Raw genomic sequence first — 15,520 nt, 5'->3', positions numbered from 1 at the left:
GAGATCTGTACAGTATATAGGACATACATTAGATAGATCTGTACAGTATATAGGACATACATTACAGATCTGTACAGTATATAGGACATACATTACAGAGATCTGTACAGTATATAGGACATACATTACAGAGATCTGTACAGTATATAGGACATACATTACAGATCTGTACAGTATATAGGACATACATTACAGATCTGTACAGTATATAGGACATACATTACACAGATCTGTACAGTATATAGGACATACATTAGATCTGTACAGTATATAGGACATACATTAGATAGATCTGTACAGTATATAGGACATACATTAGATAGATCTGTACAGTATATAGGACATACATTAGATAGATCTGTACAGTATATAGGACATACATTACAGAGATCTGTACAGTATATAGGACATACATTACACAGATCTGTACAGTATATAGGACATACATTACACAGATCTGTACAGTATATAGGACATACATTACAGATCTGTACAGTATATAGGACATACATTACAGATCTGTACAGTATATATAGGACATACATTAGATAGATCTGTACAGTATATAGGACATAGATTACATAGATCTGTACAGTATATAGGACATACATTAGATAGATCTGTACAGTATATAGGACATACATTACAGAGATCTGTACAGTATATAGGACATACATTAGATAGATCTGTACAGTATATAGGACATACATTACATAGATCTGTACAGTATATAGGACATACATTACAGATCTGTACAGTATATAGGACATACATTATATAGATCTGTACAGTATATAGGATATACATTACATAGATCTGTACAGTATATAGGACATACATTACAGAGATCTGTACAGTATATAGGACATACATTACAGAGATCTGTACAGTATATAGGACATACATTACAGAGATCTGTACAGTATATAGGACATACATTACAGAGATCTGTACAGTATATAGGACATACATTACAGAGATCTGTACAGTATATAGGATATATATTACATAGATCTGTACAGTATATAGGACATACATTACAGAGATCTGTACAGTATATAGGACATACATTAGATAGATCTGTACAGTATATAGGACATACATTAGATAGATCTGTACAGTATATAGAACATACATTACATAGATCTATATAATGTATGTCCTATATACTGTACAGATCTGTACAGTATATAGGACATACATTACAGATCTGTACAGTATATAGGACATACATTAGATAGATCTGTACAGTATATAGGACATACATTAGATAGATCTGTACAGTATATAGGACATACATTACAGAGATCTGTACAGTATATAGGACATACATTAGATAGATCTGTACAGTATATAGGACATACATTAGATAGATCTGTACAGTATATAGGACATACATTACAGAGATCTGTACAGTATATAGGACATACATTACATAGATCTGTACAGTATATAGGACATACATTACAGATCTGTACAGTATATAGGACATACATTACAGAGATCTGTACAGTATATAGGACATACATTACAGAGATCTGTACAGTATATAGGACATACATTACAGAGATCTGTACAGTATATAGGACATACATTACAGAGATCTGTACAGTATATAGGACATACATTACAGAGATCTGTACAGTATATAGGACATACATTATATAGATCTGTACAGTATATAGGACATACATTACAGAGATCTGTACAGTATATAGGACATTCATTAGATAGATCTGTACAGTATATAGGACATACATTACAGAGATCTGTACAGTATATAGGACATACATTATATAGATCTGTACAGTATATAGGATATACATTACATAGATCTGTACAGTATATAGGACATACATTACAGAGATCTGTACAGTATATAGGACATACATTAGATAGATCTGTACAGTATATAGGACATACATTAGATAGATCTGTACAGTATATAGGATATACATTACATAGATCTGTACAGTATATAGGACATACATTACAGAGATCTGTACAGTATATAGGACATACATTACAGAGATCTGTACAGTATATAGGACATACATTACAGAGATCTGTACAGTATATAGGACATACATTACAGAGATCTGTACAGTATATAGGACATACATTACAGAGATCTGTACAGTATATAGGACATACATTACAGATCTGTACAGTATATAGGACATACATTACAGAGATCTGTACAGTATATAGGACATACATTAGATAGATCTGTACAGTATATAGGACATACATTAGATAGATCTGTACAGTATATAGGACATACATTACAGAGATCTGTATAGTATATAGGACATACATTAGATCTGTACAGTATATAGGACATACATTAGATAGATCTGTACAGTATATAGGACATACATTACATAGATCTGTACAGTATATAGGACATACATTATATAGATCTGTACAGTATATAGGACATACATTACAGAGATGTGTACAGTATATAGGACATACATTACAGATCTGTACAGTATATAGGACATACATTACAGAGATCTGTACAGTATATAGGACATACATTAGATAGATCTGTACAGTATATAGGACATACATTACAGAGATCTGTACAGTATATAGGACATACATTAGATAGATCTGTACAGTATATAGGACATACATTAGATAGATCTGTACAGTATATAGGACATACATTACAGAGATCTGTACATATATAGGACATACATTAGATAGATCTGTACAGTATATAGGACATACATTAGATCTGTACAGTATATAGTATATACATTAGATAGATCTGTACAGTATATAGGACATACATTACAGAGATCTGTACAGTATATAGGACATACATTACAGAGATCTTTACAGTATATAGGACATACATTACAGAGATCTGTACATATATAGGACATACATTAGATAGATCTGTACAGTATATAGGACATACATTACAGAGATCTGTACAGTATATAGGACATACATTACAGAGATCTGTACAGTATATAGGACATACATTACAGAGATCTGTACAGTATATAGGACATACATTACAGAGATCTGTACAGTATATAGGACATACATTAGATAGATCTGTACAGTATATAGGACATACATTACAGAGATCTGTACAGTATATAGGACATACATTAGATAGATCTGTACAGTATATAGGACATACATTAGATCTGTACAGTATATAGGACATACATTACAGATCTGTACAGTATATAGGACATACATTACAGATCTGTACAATATATAGGACATACATTAGATAGATCTGTACAGTATATAGGACATACATTAGATAGATCTGTACAGTATATAGGACATACATTACATAGATCTGTACAGTATATAGGATATATATTACATAGATCTGTACAGTATATAGGATATACATTACAGAGATCTGTACAGTATATAGGACATACATTACAGAGATCTGTACAGTATATAGGACATACATTACAGATCTGTACAGTATATAGGACATACATTAGATAGATCTGTACAGTATATAGGACATACATTAGATAGATCTGTACAGTATATAGGACATACATTACAGAGATCTGTACAGTATATAGGACATACATTACAGAGATCTGTACAGTATATAGGACATTCATTAGATAGATCTGTACAGTATATAGGACATACATTACAGAGATCTGTACAGTATATAGGACATACATTACAGAGATCTGTACAGTATATAGGACATACATTACAGAGATCTGTACAGTATATAGGACATACATTACAGAGATCTGTACAGTATATAGGACATACATTATATAGATCTGTACAGTATATAGGACATACATTAGATAGATCTGTACAGTATATAGGACATACATTACAGAGATCTGTACAGTATATAGGACATACATTACAGAGATCTGTACAGTATATAGGACATACATTAGATAGATCTGTACAGTATATAGGACATACATTAGATAGATCTGTACAGTATATAGGACATACATTACAGAGATCTGTACAGTATATAGGACATACATTACAGAGATCTGTACAGTATATAGGACATACATTAGATAGATCTGTACAGTATATAGGACATTCATTAGATAGATCTGTACAGTATATAGGACATACATTAGATAGATCTGTACAGTATATAGGACATACATTACAGAGATCTGTACAGTATATATAGGACATACATTACAGAGATCTGTACAGTATATAGGACATACATTAGATAGATCTGTACAGTATATAGGACATACATTAGATAGATCTGTACAGTATATAGGACATACATTACAGAGATCTGTACAGTATATATAGGACATACATTACAGAGATCTGTACAGTATATAGGACATACATTAGATAGATCTGTACAGTATATAGGGCATACATTAGATAGATCTGTACAGTATATAGGACATACATTAGATAGATCTGTACAGTATATAGGACATACATTAGATAGATCTGTACAGTATATAGGACATACATTACAGAGATCTGTACAGTATATATAGGACATACATTAGATAGATCTGTACAGTATATAGGACATACATTAGATAGATCTGTACAGTATATAGGACATACATTACAGAGATCTGTACAGTATATAGGACATACATTAGATAGATCTGTACAGTATATAGGACATACATTACAGAGATCTGTACATATATAGGACATACATTAGATAGATCTGTACAGTATATAGGACATACATTACAGAGATCTGTACAGTATATAGTATATACATTAGATAGATCTGTACAGTATATAGGACATACATTAGATAGATCTGTACAGTATATAGGACATACATTAGATAGATCTGTACAGTATATAGGACATACATTACAGAGATCTGTACAGTATATAGTATATACATTAGATAGATCTGTACAGTATATAGGACATACATTAGATAGATCTGTACAGTATATAGGACATACATTAGATAGATCTGTACAGTATATAGGACATACATTACAGAGATCTGTACATATATAGGACATACATTAGATAGATCTGTACAGTATATAGGACATACATTACAGAGATCTGTACAGTATATAGGACATACATTACAGAGATCTGTACAGTATATAGGACATACATTAGATAGATCTGTACAGTATATAGGACATACATTAGATCTGTACAGTATATAGGACATACATTACAGATCTGTACAATATATAGGACATACATTAGATAGATCTGTACAGTATATAGGACATACATTAGATAGATCTGTACAGTATATAGGACATACATTACATAGATCTGTACAGTATATAGGACATACATTATATAGATCTGTACAGTATATAGGACATACATTACAGAGATCTGTACAGTATATAGGACATACATTACAGAGATCTGTACAGTATATAGGACATACATTACAGATCTGTACAGTATATAGGACATACATTAGATAGATCTGTACAGTATATAGGACATACATTAGATAGATCTGTACAGTATATAGGACATACATTACAGAGATCTGTACAGTATATAGGACATACATTACAGAGATCTGTACAGTATATAGGACATACATTAGATAGATCTGTACAGTATATAGGACATACATTACAGATCTGTACAGTATATAGGACATACATTACAGATCTGTACAGTATATAGGACATACATTAGATAGATCTGTACAGTATATAGGACATACATTATATAGATCTGTACAGTATATAGGACATACATTAGATAGATCTGTACAGTATATAGGACATACATTACAGAGATCTGTACAGTATATAGGACATACATTACAGAGATCTGTACAGTATATAGGACATACATTAGATAGATCTGTACAGTATATAGGACATTCATTAGATAGATCTGTACAGTATATAGGACATACATTAGATAGATCTGTACAGTATATAGGACATACATTAGATAGATCTGTACAGTATATAGGACATACATTAGATAGATCTGTACAGTATATAGGACATACATTACAGAGATCTGTACAGTATATAGGACATACATTAGATAGATCTGTACAGTATATAGGACATACATTAGATAGATCTGTACAGTATATAGGACATACATTAGATAGATCTGTACAGTATATAGGACATACATTACAGAGATCTGTACAGTATATATAGGACATACATTAGATAGATCTGTACAGTATATAGGACATACATTAGATAGATCTGTACAGTATATAGGACATACATTACAGAGATCTGTACAGTATATAGGACATACATTAGATAGATCTGTACAGTATATAGGACATACATTAGATAGATCTGTACAGTATATAGGACATACATTACAGAGATCTGTACAGTATATAGGACATACATTACAGAGATCTGTACAGTATATAGGACATACATTACAGAGATCTGTACAGTATATAGGACATACATTAGATAGATCTGTACAGTATATAGGACATACATTACAGAGATCTGTACAGTATATAAGACGTACATTACAGAGATATGTACAGTATATAGGACATACATTACACAGATCTGTACAGTATATAGGACATACATTAGATAGATCTGTACAGTATATAGGACATACATTACACAGATCTGTACAATATACAACTGTATCCAGGATACGCCATCAATGCCAAATAAGAGCAGGCCCCACCTCGACTCCTATCACCAGAGCCGGGCCCCTGAAGGGAACGGAGAGCAGCCATACATGCAAGGCCACCCTCTGTTCACCAATTGTGCTCACTCGGCTATTATCGGAATTCCCATAGCGCCTCACGAATGTTGCGTGCCCTCCTTTACATTGGGGGCATGCTCTTGAGCTAGGAGCTGAGGTGGGACCTGCACCTGTTTGACACCGATGGCATATCCTGGAGACATGCCTTTAGTATTTGAAATGAACCAATCATTTTAAACAAAAATTCGGGCAGCCCCTTAAAATAAATGGAGGAATCAATTCTCACCCCTTATCTCCCCACTGCTTTCAGTGCTGCGCCCCAGATTCTCCCCACCGGTGACGTTCCATGCACACGGATCACTGGCGTCTGCTGTGTAAAGGATATCACTGCTGAGTCCGGTGATTGGCTGCACGGTGATCTGCGTGTATGGAATGTCACTGCTGCAGCCAGGCAAACAAACAGCAGCGGGCAGGACCGAAGTGCAGCGCTGAAAGCAATGGGGAGACATGCCCCGGGGTTGCCTGAGTTTTAATTTATATGGTTTTTCCAGGCTCCTGATATTGATGACCTATTCTCGCGATAGGTTGTTAATATCCAATTGGTGAGTGTCTGACACTCTTCCCCTCCCATCAGCCGCTCCCTTCAGCCTCCTGCAGTTGGAAATCGAACAGGAAGCATAGCGCCGTTCACAGTGTAGTGGCCGTGCCCAGTTACTACAGCTCACCTTCTGTTCACTTCAATGGGAGCTGAGCTGCAGTAACACAGCACGGCCACTACACTTTGAACGGAGCTGTTGTTCCTGTTCCATTCTCGGTTCTAGTTTCAGCACCAGTGCAGGGTGTCGGATCCTCACCGATCAGACATTAAAGGGGTTATCCAAGTTCTATAATGCCTGGCCCCTAACAGACATTGTACTTACTTCGCTCCCCGTCACGCGCATCGCTAGCATCGGGGGTGACGCTAGGGATGCTCGTTGGCTGCTTTCTCCCGACGCTGGATGTTTTCTCCCGGCCGTGGCGTTATGAGAATCGACGCAAGTTCTGGCGAGCGAGTTAAGTACAATCTGTGTGAGGGGCCCAGTCATGTCGGGGAGCATTATAGAACTTGGTGACATATCCTGAGGACAGGTCATCAATGTTAGGAACCTGGAAAACCACTTTAAGTTGAACACCCCTTTTAGTGATACCTCTCTCTCTCCCATCCCAGCACCGCTAGAATCCCCCGCTACTTTCTGCTTCCCGCTCCCTCCTCGCTACAAGGCCCATTCAGATGAATGGGTCAGTTGCAGAAATTTCCGCCATGTGTGAATTCACCTTTAGAGCACTATGAGTCTACTGAAAGGTTCCCTTCATTAAAACGCGTCTACCCACATTCCCTGCCATCCAGCCCTTATAGCCTGCATAGCAGTCTATAGTAAACCTAGGCAACATCTGCACTGACTGGTGTGAGAAGGAAAAGTATCCTGTGAATGGGATGACTGTGGACATTGCACAGTGCGGTAGAGCTTTGCAGCCCTAGGTGTATTCTTCTCACAGGTCTAAAGAGCATTGACAGTTGTGAGGAGACCCCTAAGAGATATCTGATCTGGCCATTCCTGGTGACATCTGAATACCGGTACTTCTGGCTTCTTAAGGTGGATTTAGACGAGCCAATAATAGTCCAGATTATCGGAAATGACCATTCTTGCTGTTCCCAATCTGGCCATCTAAATGTGGCGGTGATCCCCCGATGACCGAGCAAAATGCTCGGTCATCGGGTGATCCTGTAGTTCCTGTAGGCACCACCGATCGTTTCTGGGCAGCAGATCGTGTGGTCTAAACAGCAATCTGCTGCCCAGACACCATGATTCTGTATGAGGACGAGGGATCACAATAGCAATCCTTCTTCCTCATGCTTTGAAGGAGATCGCTGCATTTAAATGAACGCGTCTCCCTAACGGAGCAATCGCCCGCTCCATCGGCCTGTCCAAACCCGCCTTTAGGCTGATGCGCTGTTCTATAATATAGTGACTGTATGTCACATTCCGTTTTTTTTTTTTAGTTGTCGTTGCTAACGCTGCTGCTTCTTCTCTCCCACAGGCGGTGGTCTTGCTGTGGGGACACTACTCCTAATAGGTCAGTGCTGCGTCCTCCGTGGTGGTAAATGTTCATCTATGTTTTTATATTGCCATAGATCGGGGAGGACGTGATGTGGTCGTCTTGCTCTTGACTTGCACATAGCACCAAGGGATGGGTTAGGCCGCAGGGACGGGCAAACTGCAGCTCTCCAGCTGTTGTAAAACTACAAGTCCCATCACACCCTGCTGTAGGCTGATAGCTGTAGGCAGACTGGGGATACTGGGAGTTGTAGTTTTACGACAGCAGGAGAGCCGCAGTTTGCCCATCCCTAGGTTAGGGTAAGTTGCAGGTGCGGAAGCAAATCCACTGCAGAACGATAAATGTGGATGGGGTTTTGAAAACGCCATTCACATGTAGCAGAAATCTTCTATGTCAAAAGTGAGCATGCTGCAGATTTGCACGACCGCAGCATCCTCACCGCAGATTTCGCTTCTTCATAGTGTGGGTAACACATGCAGATTTTGCTGTGAAGTCTGGTACTGCACCTCCCGCCTATGCACTTGAAAAAGATTCAGCTGCAATACCAGACATAGCCCTTGGACAAGAGTGGCGCTGTGTCTGGGGGAAAAAAACAGCAGCCCTTCTACTACTGGTGCACATTAGAGATTTCTGCTTTATTATGCTCTTAAGGGTATCTGCACCTTAGGGGGCATTTTGCTCATTTTGGGCTAAAAATCATTTTTTCAATTGATCTTTATTAAAATTTTCAGCAGTTTTGTGACTTACATGGTTAAGCTTTAGACTATTAGCAGAGTATCCTACTTTCAGTTTTACAACGAGCTGTCAGGTCGCTGCACTAATGACTAGCTGTATAGCCCTTATCCCTGAATTTCCGACAGCTCATGAACACTCATAGCTAAACTGATAAGAATATGGATTCAATGAATGTTTATGAGCTATCTGACCTTCAGAGATAGGGGCTATACATCCAGCAATCAGTGGAGCAACAGGAGATAGACTAGGTTTTCTAAGACTTTTTTTTATTTTTTACTGATAACCTATCCTCTGGATCATCAGTATCTGACTGGTGGTGCTCCGACACTCGGGACCCCCGCTGATTAGCTGTTTGAGAAAGAACTGCACTTGTAGTAGTGCCGTGGCCTTTTCACAGATTTATCGAGGCCACGTCACATCATGTTCATCGGTCACATGACCTAGGCACAGCTCAGACCCACAGAAGTGAATGGGGCTGAGCTTCGATACCAATGTGCAGAGCTGTGATTGGTAAGCAGAGGGAAGCCGAGGCGCTACTGCGAGCACCGGTGCCTTCTCAAACAGCTGATTGACGGGGGTCCCAAGTGTCGGATCCCCACCAATCAGATACTGATGACTTATCCAGAGGATAGGCTATCAGTAAAAAAAAAAAAAAAAAAACACTTTGAAACACCTTTAACACTGTAGGACAAAAATTTGTAAAAAAAAAAAAATATATATATTTTTACACCAAAGTTGATAAACAAAAATGCGAATGGTGTTTATAGCCGAGGCCGCACGTCCCAGGTTGCAGTAACTGGGTGGACTGGACCCGGCTACGGGTCATTGCTGGCTCTTTAGCTAGACTACACGGCTACATGTGACCTGCGACGTTGCGTCTGATGATTTTCAGCGGGGTAGCAATGTGACACGCTGTTGGAGTTTTGGTCGCAAGTCGCACACAACGTATAAATCGTAGACCACAATGCAGGTTGCAGCTCTGTACTAGTTGCTCTAGCTGGTCATGTGACTTTTGTGAGACTTTTTGTCGCGTGACATATGTCGATGTGTAACCCCAACCTTAAAGGGGTGTTCTTATCTGGGACATTCACTAGGATATGCCATCAATGTCAGATAGGTGCAGGTCCTATCTCCAGAGAGCAGCTTGCGCATTCATGGTCACCCTCCGTTCACCGCTTCGGGAATTCCAAATTTCCTGATCTTCCATAGCGGAGAATAGAGAGTTGGCCACGCTTGTGCCGTGCGCTCTCCGTTCGCCGCTATGGAACTTTCAAAAACAGCCTTATTTTCGGACCTGCCATAGAGATGAATGGAGGGCATGTCGCGCATGCGCGGGTGGTACTCCTTCACTTCAGGGGCCCGCTTTCTCTAGATAACTGCAGGAGCTACACCTATCTGACATTGATGGCATATCCATCAAAGTCCTAGATGGGCCAACCCCTTTAAGGTGGGCTTACACTTTCAGTAGTTGCGAGTCAAATGCTCATTTGACCAATAGCTTTTCCCCCCGTATTCCTGCACACTCGGTTCGCCTGAGCATGCGTATACATTGGCAACTGATCTCCATTAAAATAAAAAGGCAGCACAGTGGTGACTCAGTGGTTAGCACTGGTGCCTTGCAGCGCTGGGGTCCTAGGTTCGAATCCGACCAAGGACAACATCTGCATGGAGGTATGTTCTCCCCGTGGGTTTCCTCCCGCCCTCCCTACTGATAGGAACTTAGATTGTGAGCCCCATCGGGGACAGCTTGATGCTAATGTCTGTAAATATAGTTTCGCTATATAAGTGCTTAAAATAAATAAAATAGGATCTGACCTGTTGAAATGCTATATGATCAACCCCAGTCTTTCCCTCAACAACTCCGAATGAATGAAAACTAGACACTTGATTACTCGTTAGGGGATCGGCAGGTCCGGGCAAAATCATCAGGTTCAGTCCCATCAGTCGGATTCACTTTCCCGAATACATAACCTGCAGCCGTACAGGAATCTGATTGTAGGAGTAAACCTAAAAGTGTCTGCCTCATTAGAAGCTGAGATAAGAAATGCAGTTAGCACAAAGTTCTCAAGGGCAATTCCACGCTTCAGATATGTCTAAACATTCCATAAATTCGCCTCTCCGTCCCAATAAAGCGTATGGAAAATGCTTAGCACATATTTGCATGAGTAAGTTATTTATTTCTCCATCATTTACTAATGTTGCAGTCAATTTGCTGTCTTCACATTTGCAACATATCCATGGTTGCGTCTTTTCTGTGATCTCCATGCACATGTCCACGGGAAGCCGTCACCAGCCCCACTTAGCGACTTTTGCTTCCGAAACATTGAGCTGGAAAGATGTTGCCAGAATGAACTCTTAATGACATAACCGCGCCTTAATTATCAAAGACGGAGAAATTGGCCGTGGAAAATGGCAGAAACCTCTAATGACATTTGTTTTGATGTTTTCCGGGTGACGCGGGCCATGGATCATTTACTTCTGCACACGATCCCTTCATAGATTTGGATAAAATGGTCTTCTTCAACTGTCTTGACTCTAGATATGGCTGCTCTGTGTGGTCTGACATCACTGACAATCTGTGGTCTGACAATTCCATCTTAGAGGGCATCTGTCAGCAGTTTTGTACCTATGACACTGCCTGACCTGTGCACTTAGCAGCTGAAGGCATCTGTGTTGGTCCCATGTTCATATGTGCCCGCATTGCAGCGACCCTGCCCCCGTTGCTCCTATAGACTTATTTGCATATATTAAAAATGTTTTCTCAGCAATGCGGACTCGTATGAACATGGGACCCACACAGATGCCTTCAGCTGCCAAGTGCACATGTAACAGGTCAGCCAGTGTCATAGGGACAAAACTGCTGACAGATGCCCCTTACATAGTTTTTTTGTCTGATTTCTAAAATGTGCCTGATCCCCCTGGATCCACATGGAGATTTGTCACAAAAAATTCACCGATCAGTTCACCGTATTCCAGAACTAGGATCTTACAAGCCATCACATTTTCAAGGTACAACATGTACCTAAACTGTAACTTTTAGGACCCTTACTGGTCTGGCTCACTGACTCAACCAACCCATTCTACCCCACCATTCTACCCCCTCAGATGGGACCCCCATCCGCCCTCAGATGGGACCCCCATCCGCCCTCAGATGGGACCCCCATCCGCCCTCAGATGGGACCCCCATCCGCCCTCAGATGGGACCCCCATCCGCCCTCAGATGGGACCCCCATCCGCCCTCAGATCGGACCCCCATCCGCCCTCAGATCGGACCCCCATCCGCCCTCAGATCGGACCCCCATCCGCCCTCAGATCGGACCCCCATCCGCCCTCAGATCGGACCCCCATCCGCCCTCAGATCGGACCCCCATCCGCCCTCAGATCGGACCCCCATCCGCCCTCAGATCGGACCCCCATCCGCCCTCAGATCGGACCCCCATCCGCCCTCAGATCGGACCCCCATCCGCCCTCAGATCGGACCCCCATCCGCCCTCAGATCGGACCCCCATCCGCCCTCAGATCGGACCCCCATCAGACCTCAGATCGGACCCCCATCAGACCTCAGATCGGACCCCCATCAGACCTCAGATGGGACCTCCATCCGCCCTCAGATGGGACCCCCATCAGACCTCAGATGGGACCCCCATCCGCCCTCAGATGGGACCCCCATCCGCCCTCAGATGGGACCCCCATCCGCCCTCAGATGGGACCCCCATCCGCCCTCAGATGGGACCCCCATCCGCCCTCAGATGGGACCCCCATCCGCCCTCAGATGGGACCCCCATCCGCCCTCAGATGGGACCCCCATCCGCCCTCAGATGGGACCCCCATCCGCCCTCAGATGGGACCCCCATCCGCCCTCAGATGAGACCCCCATCCGCCCTCAGATGGGACCCCCATCCGCCCTCAGATCGGACCCCCATCCGCCCTCAGATCGGACCCCCATCCGCCCTCAGATCGGACCCCCATCCGCCCTCAGATCGGACCCCCATCCGCCCTCAGATCGGACCCCCATCCGCCCTCAGATCGGACCCCCATCCGCCCTCAGATCGGACCCCCATCCGCCCTCAGATCGGAACCCCATCAGACCTCAGATCGGACCCCCATCAGACCTCACCACTCGGTGCTGCAGATCCAGACCTCACCACTCCCCGCACAGCTTCTTCCGGCCTGCGCTGCACTGTGACCTGGCGTCACACAGCATCAGGTCATAGTGTACGCCTACGTGCACCTCATCCTCACGCTATACGTGGTCAGGACACAGTGCACAGAAGGACCTAGAAAAAGACCTTGGAGGGCGAGTCCAGCCAGAACATCTCTGCCCCCAACTCCTTTTGTCTCCTGCCTGCTGATAACCGCACTGTCACTTTCCCCCACTTTTGAATGAAAAAAGTGCTTCTTATAGTCTGTAAAATATGGAAGGGGGGGGGGGGCAGCTATGAGTTGCATTACTGTAAGAAAATGAAAAGCTCGTTGTGGTTATTTGACGCCCATTATCCTGGTTAATTTAACCACTTAATGGTAAATTCCGGGCGTCAAAACTGTTTATATTAATTGTCCAGGTTCTCCCGAGACGCTCTAATATCAGAAGGTTAGGAAATGATTATGGAAAACAGTCAGACACTTACTTATGTCTGTACAGAGTTTTTTTTTCCCTCTCTCGTAGGTCTGCGCAGTGTTATCCAGAGGCTTGCGCTGGGAATTAATACGACTAAAGAAGGACCCAATTGGCATTGTTATGGAAACTGCATCAACACTTATAGGAGATGTCACGTTTGTAGAGGCCGGCGCGTCTTATGGTTCATTAACTGACGCGTTAATGAGTGCACCTGGCTGGTTTAGGTCTATACAGAGATTTTTTATATACTCAGCCTGCGTTGTGCCGGGGTCTCCTGTTATTATAACATATACAAACGGAAAATGCAAATGTGATCGCACACTACATACATCATTATGCCCTGCCTCCATGCTGGATGAGACATTGGTGTACATTTTGGCCAAAGCGTAATAAGCCACTCACCGCGTCAAGGTCGTCTCATTTGAGTGGTCCCTAACGCTATTTCCTACCTGTTTATGGGCCATGACAGCCACACAAAGTCCAGGGAATGCAGGTCAGCATGCACGCCAAGTACACTCTGCTTTTAACCCCGTCCGGTGAGTGGCTTATTACGCTTTGGCCAAAATGTACACCAATGTCTCATCCAGCACGGAGGCGGGGCAGAGTGCTGGATATAGAGTGCGATCACATTTGCATTTTCCGTTTGTATATGTATTTCGCCATAGTGATCTGCACCTACAGGCGGGTTGTGCGGGCTCAACCCCCCACATTCTTTCTTTGTAGCTTATATTGGAGGCGTGGCGATCTCCTTTGAGTCATGCACACCTGACCAGTCAATCTGTCCTGGAGGCTGGTTTTAAAGTCAGTATAAAACTGAGTCTGCTTATATAGAACCTACCATTAGCCATTTGGCTCCAGGAGAAGTATATGGTGGGCTCAGCATGCATGTTGGTACTTGCATCCCTGGATCCGATGAAAGCTGTAATGGCACCGGACAGGGTTAAAAGCAGAGTGTACTTGGCTTGCATGCTGACCTGCATTCCCTGGACTTTGTGTGGCTGTCATGTCCCATAAACAGGTAGGAAATAGCGTTAGGGACCACTCAAATAGAGGCGACCTTGACGCGGTGAGTGGCTTATTACGCTTTGGCCAAAATGTACACCAATGCCTCATCCAGCATGCAGTCAGGGCAGAGTGCTGGATGTAGTGTGCGATCACATTTGCATTTTCCGTTTGTATATGTATTTCGCCATAGTGATCTGCACCTACAGGCGGGTTGTGCGGACTCAACCCCCCCACAGTTATTATAACATGAGAGTCCTGTGGGTCCTTCTTGTTCTACCCCTCGTGCAGCATCCTCCTCTCTAGTATCTCACTTGCAGCGGCCATTATTTAGAATCTAGTCGTAGGGTCCCATGTTCTTTATAGGATGCTCTCTCCTACCCTCCAGGTCTTATT

At 42.0% G+C, this 15,520-nt stretch overlaps 1 protein-coding gene across 3 annotated transcripts in view; it reads left to right on the top strand.

Annotated features, from left to right (window-relative positions):
* Window positions 1–15,520, top strand: part of ELP4 (elongator acetyltransferase complex subunit 4) — a 261,945-nt gene that overhangs the window by 335 nt on the left and 246,090 nt on the right. For all 3 annotated transcript variants that reach the window (XM_040409516.1, XM_040409515.1, XM_040409517.1), the window contains exon 2: window positions 8,752–8,787. In XM_040409516.1, coding sequence (XP_040265450.1) covers window positions 8,752–8,787 — 36 coding nt within the window. The remainder of the gene's footprint in view (window positions 1–8,751; window positions 8,788–15,520) is intronic.

The sequence above is a fragment of the Bufo bufo genome, chromosome 10 (assembly GCF_905171765.1).
Source record: "Bufo bufo chromosome 10, aBufBuf1.1, whole genome shotgun sequence".
NCBI lineage: Eukaryota > Metazoa > Chordata > Amphibia > Anura > Bufonidae > Bufo > Bufo bufo.
Note: the sequence above shows the minus strand (reverse complement) of the source record. Positions and strands in the feature narration are given on the sequence as shown.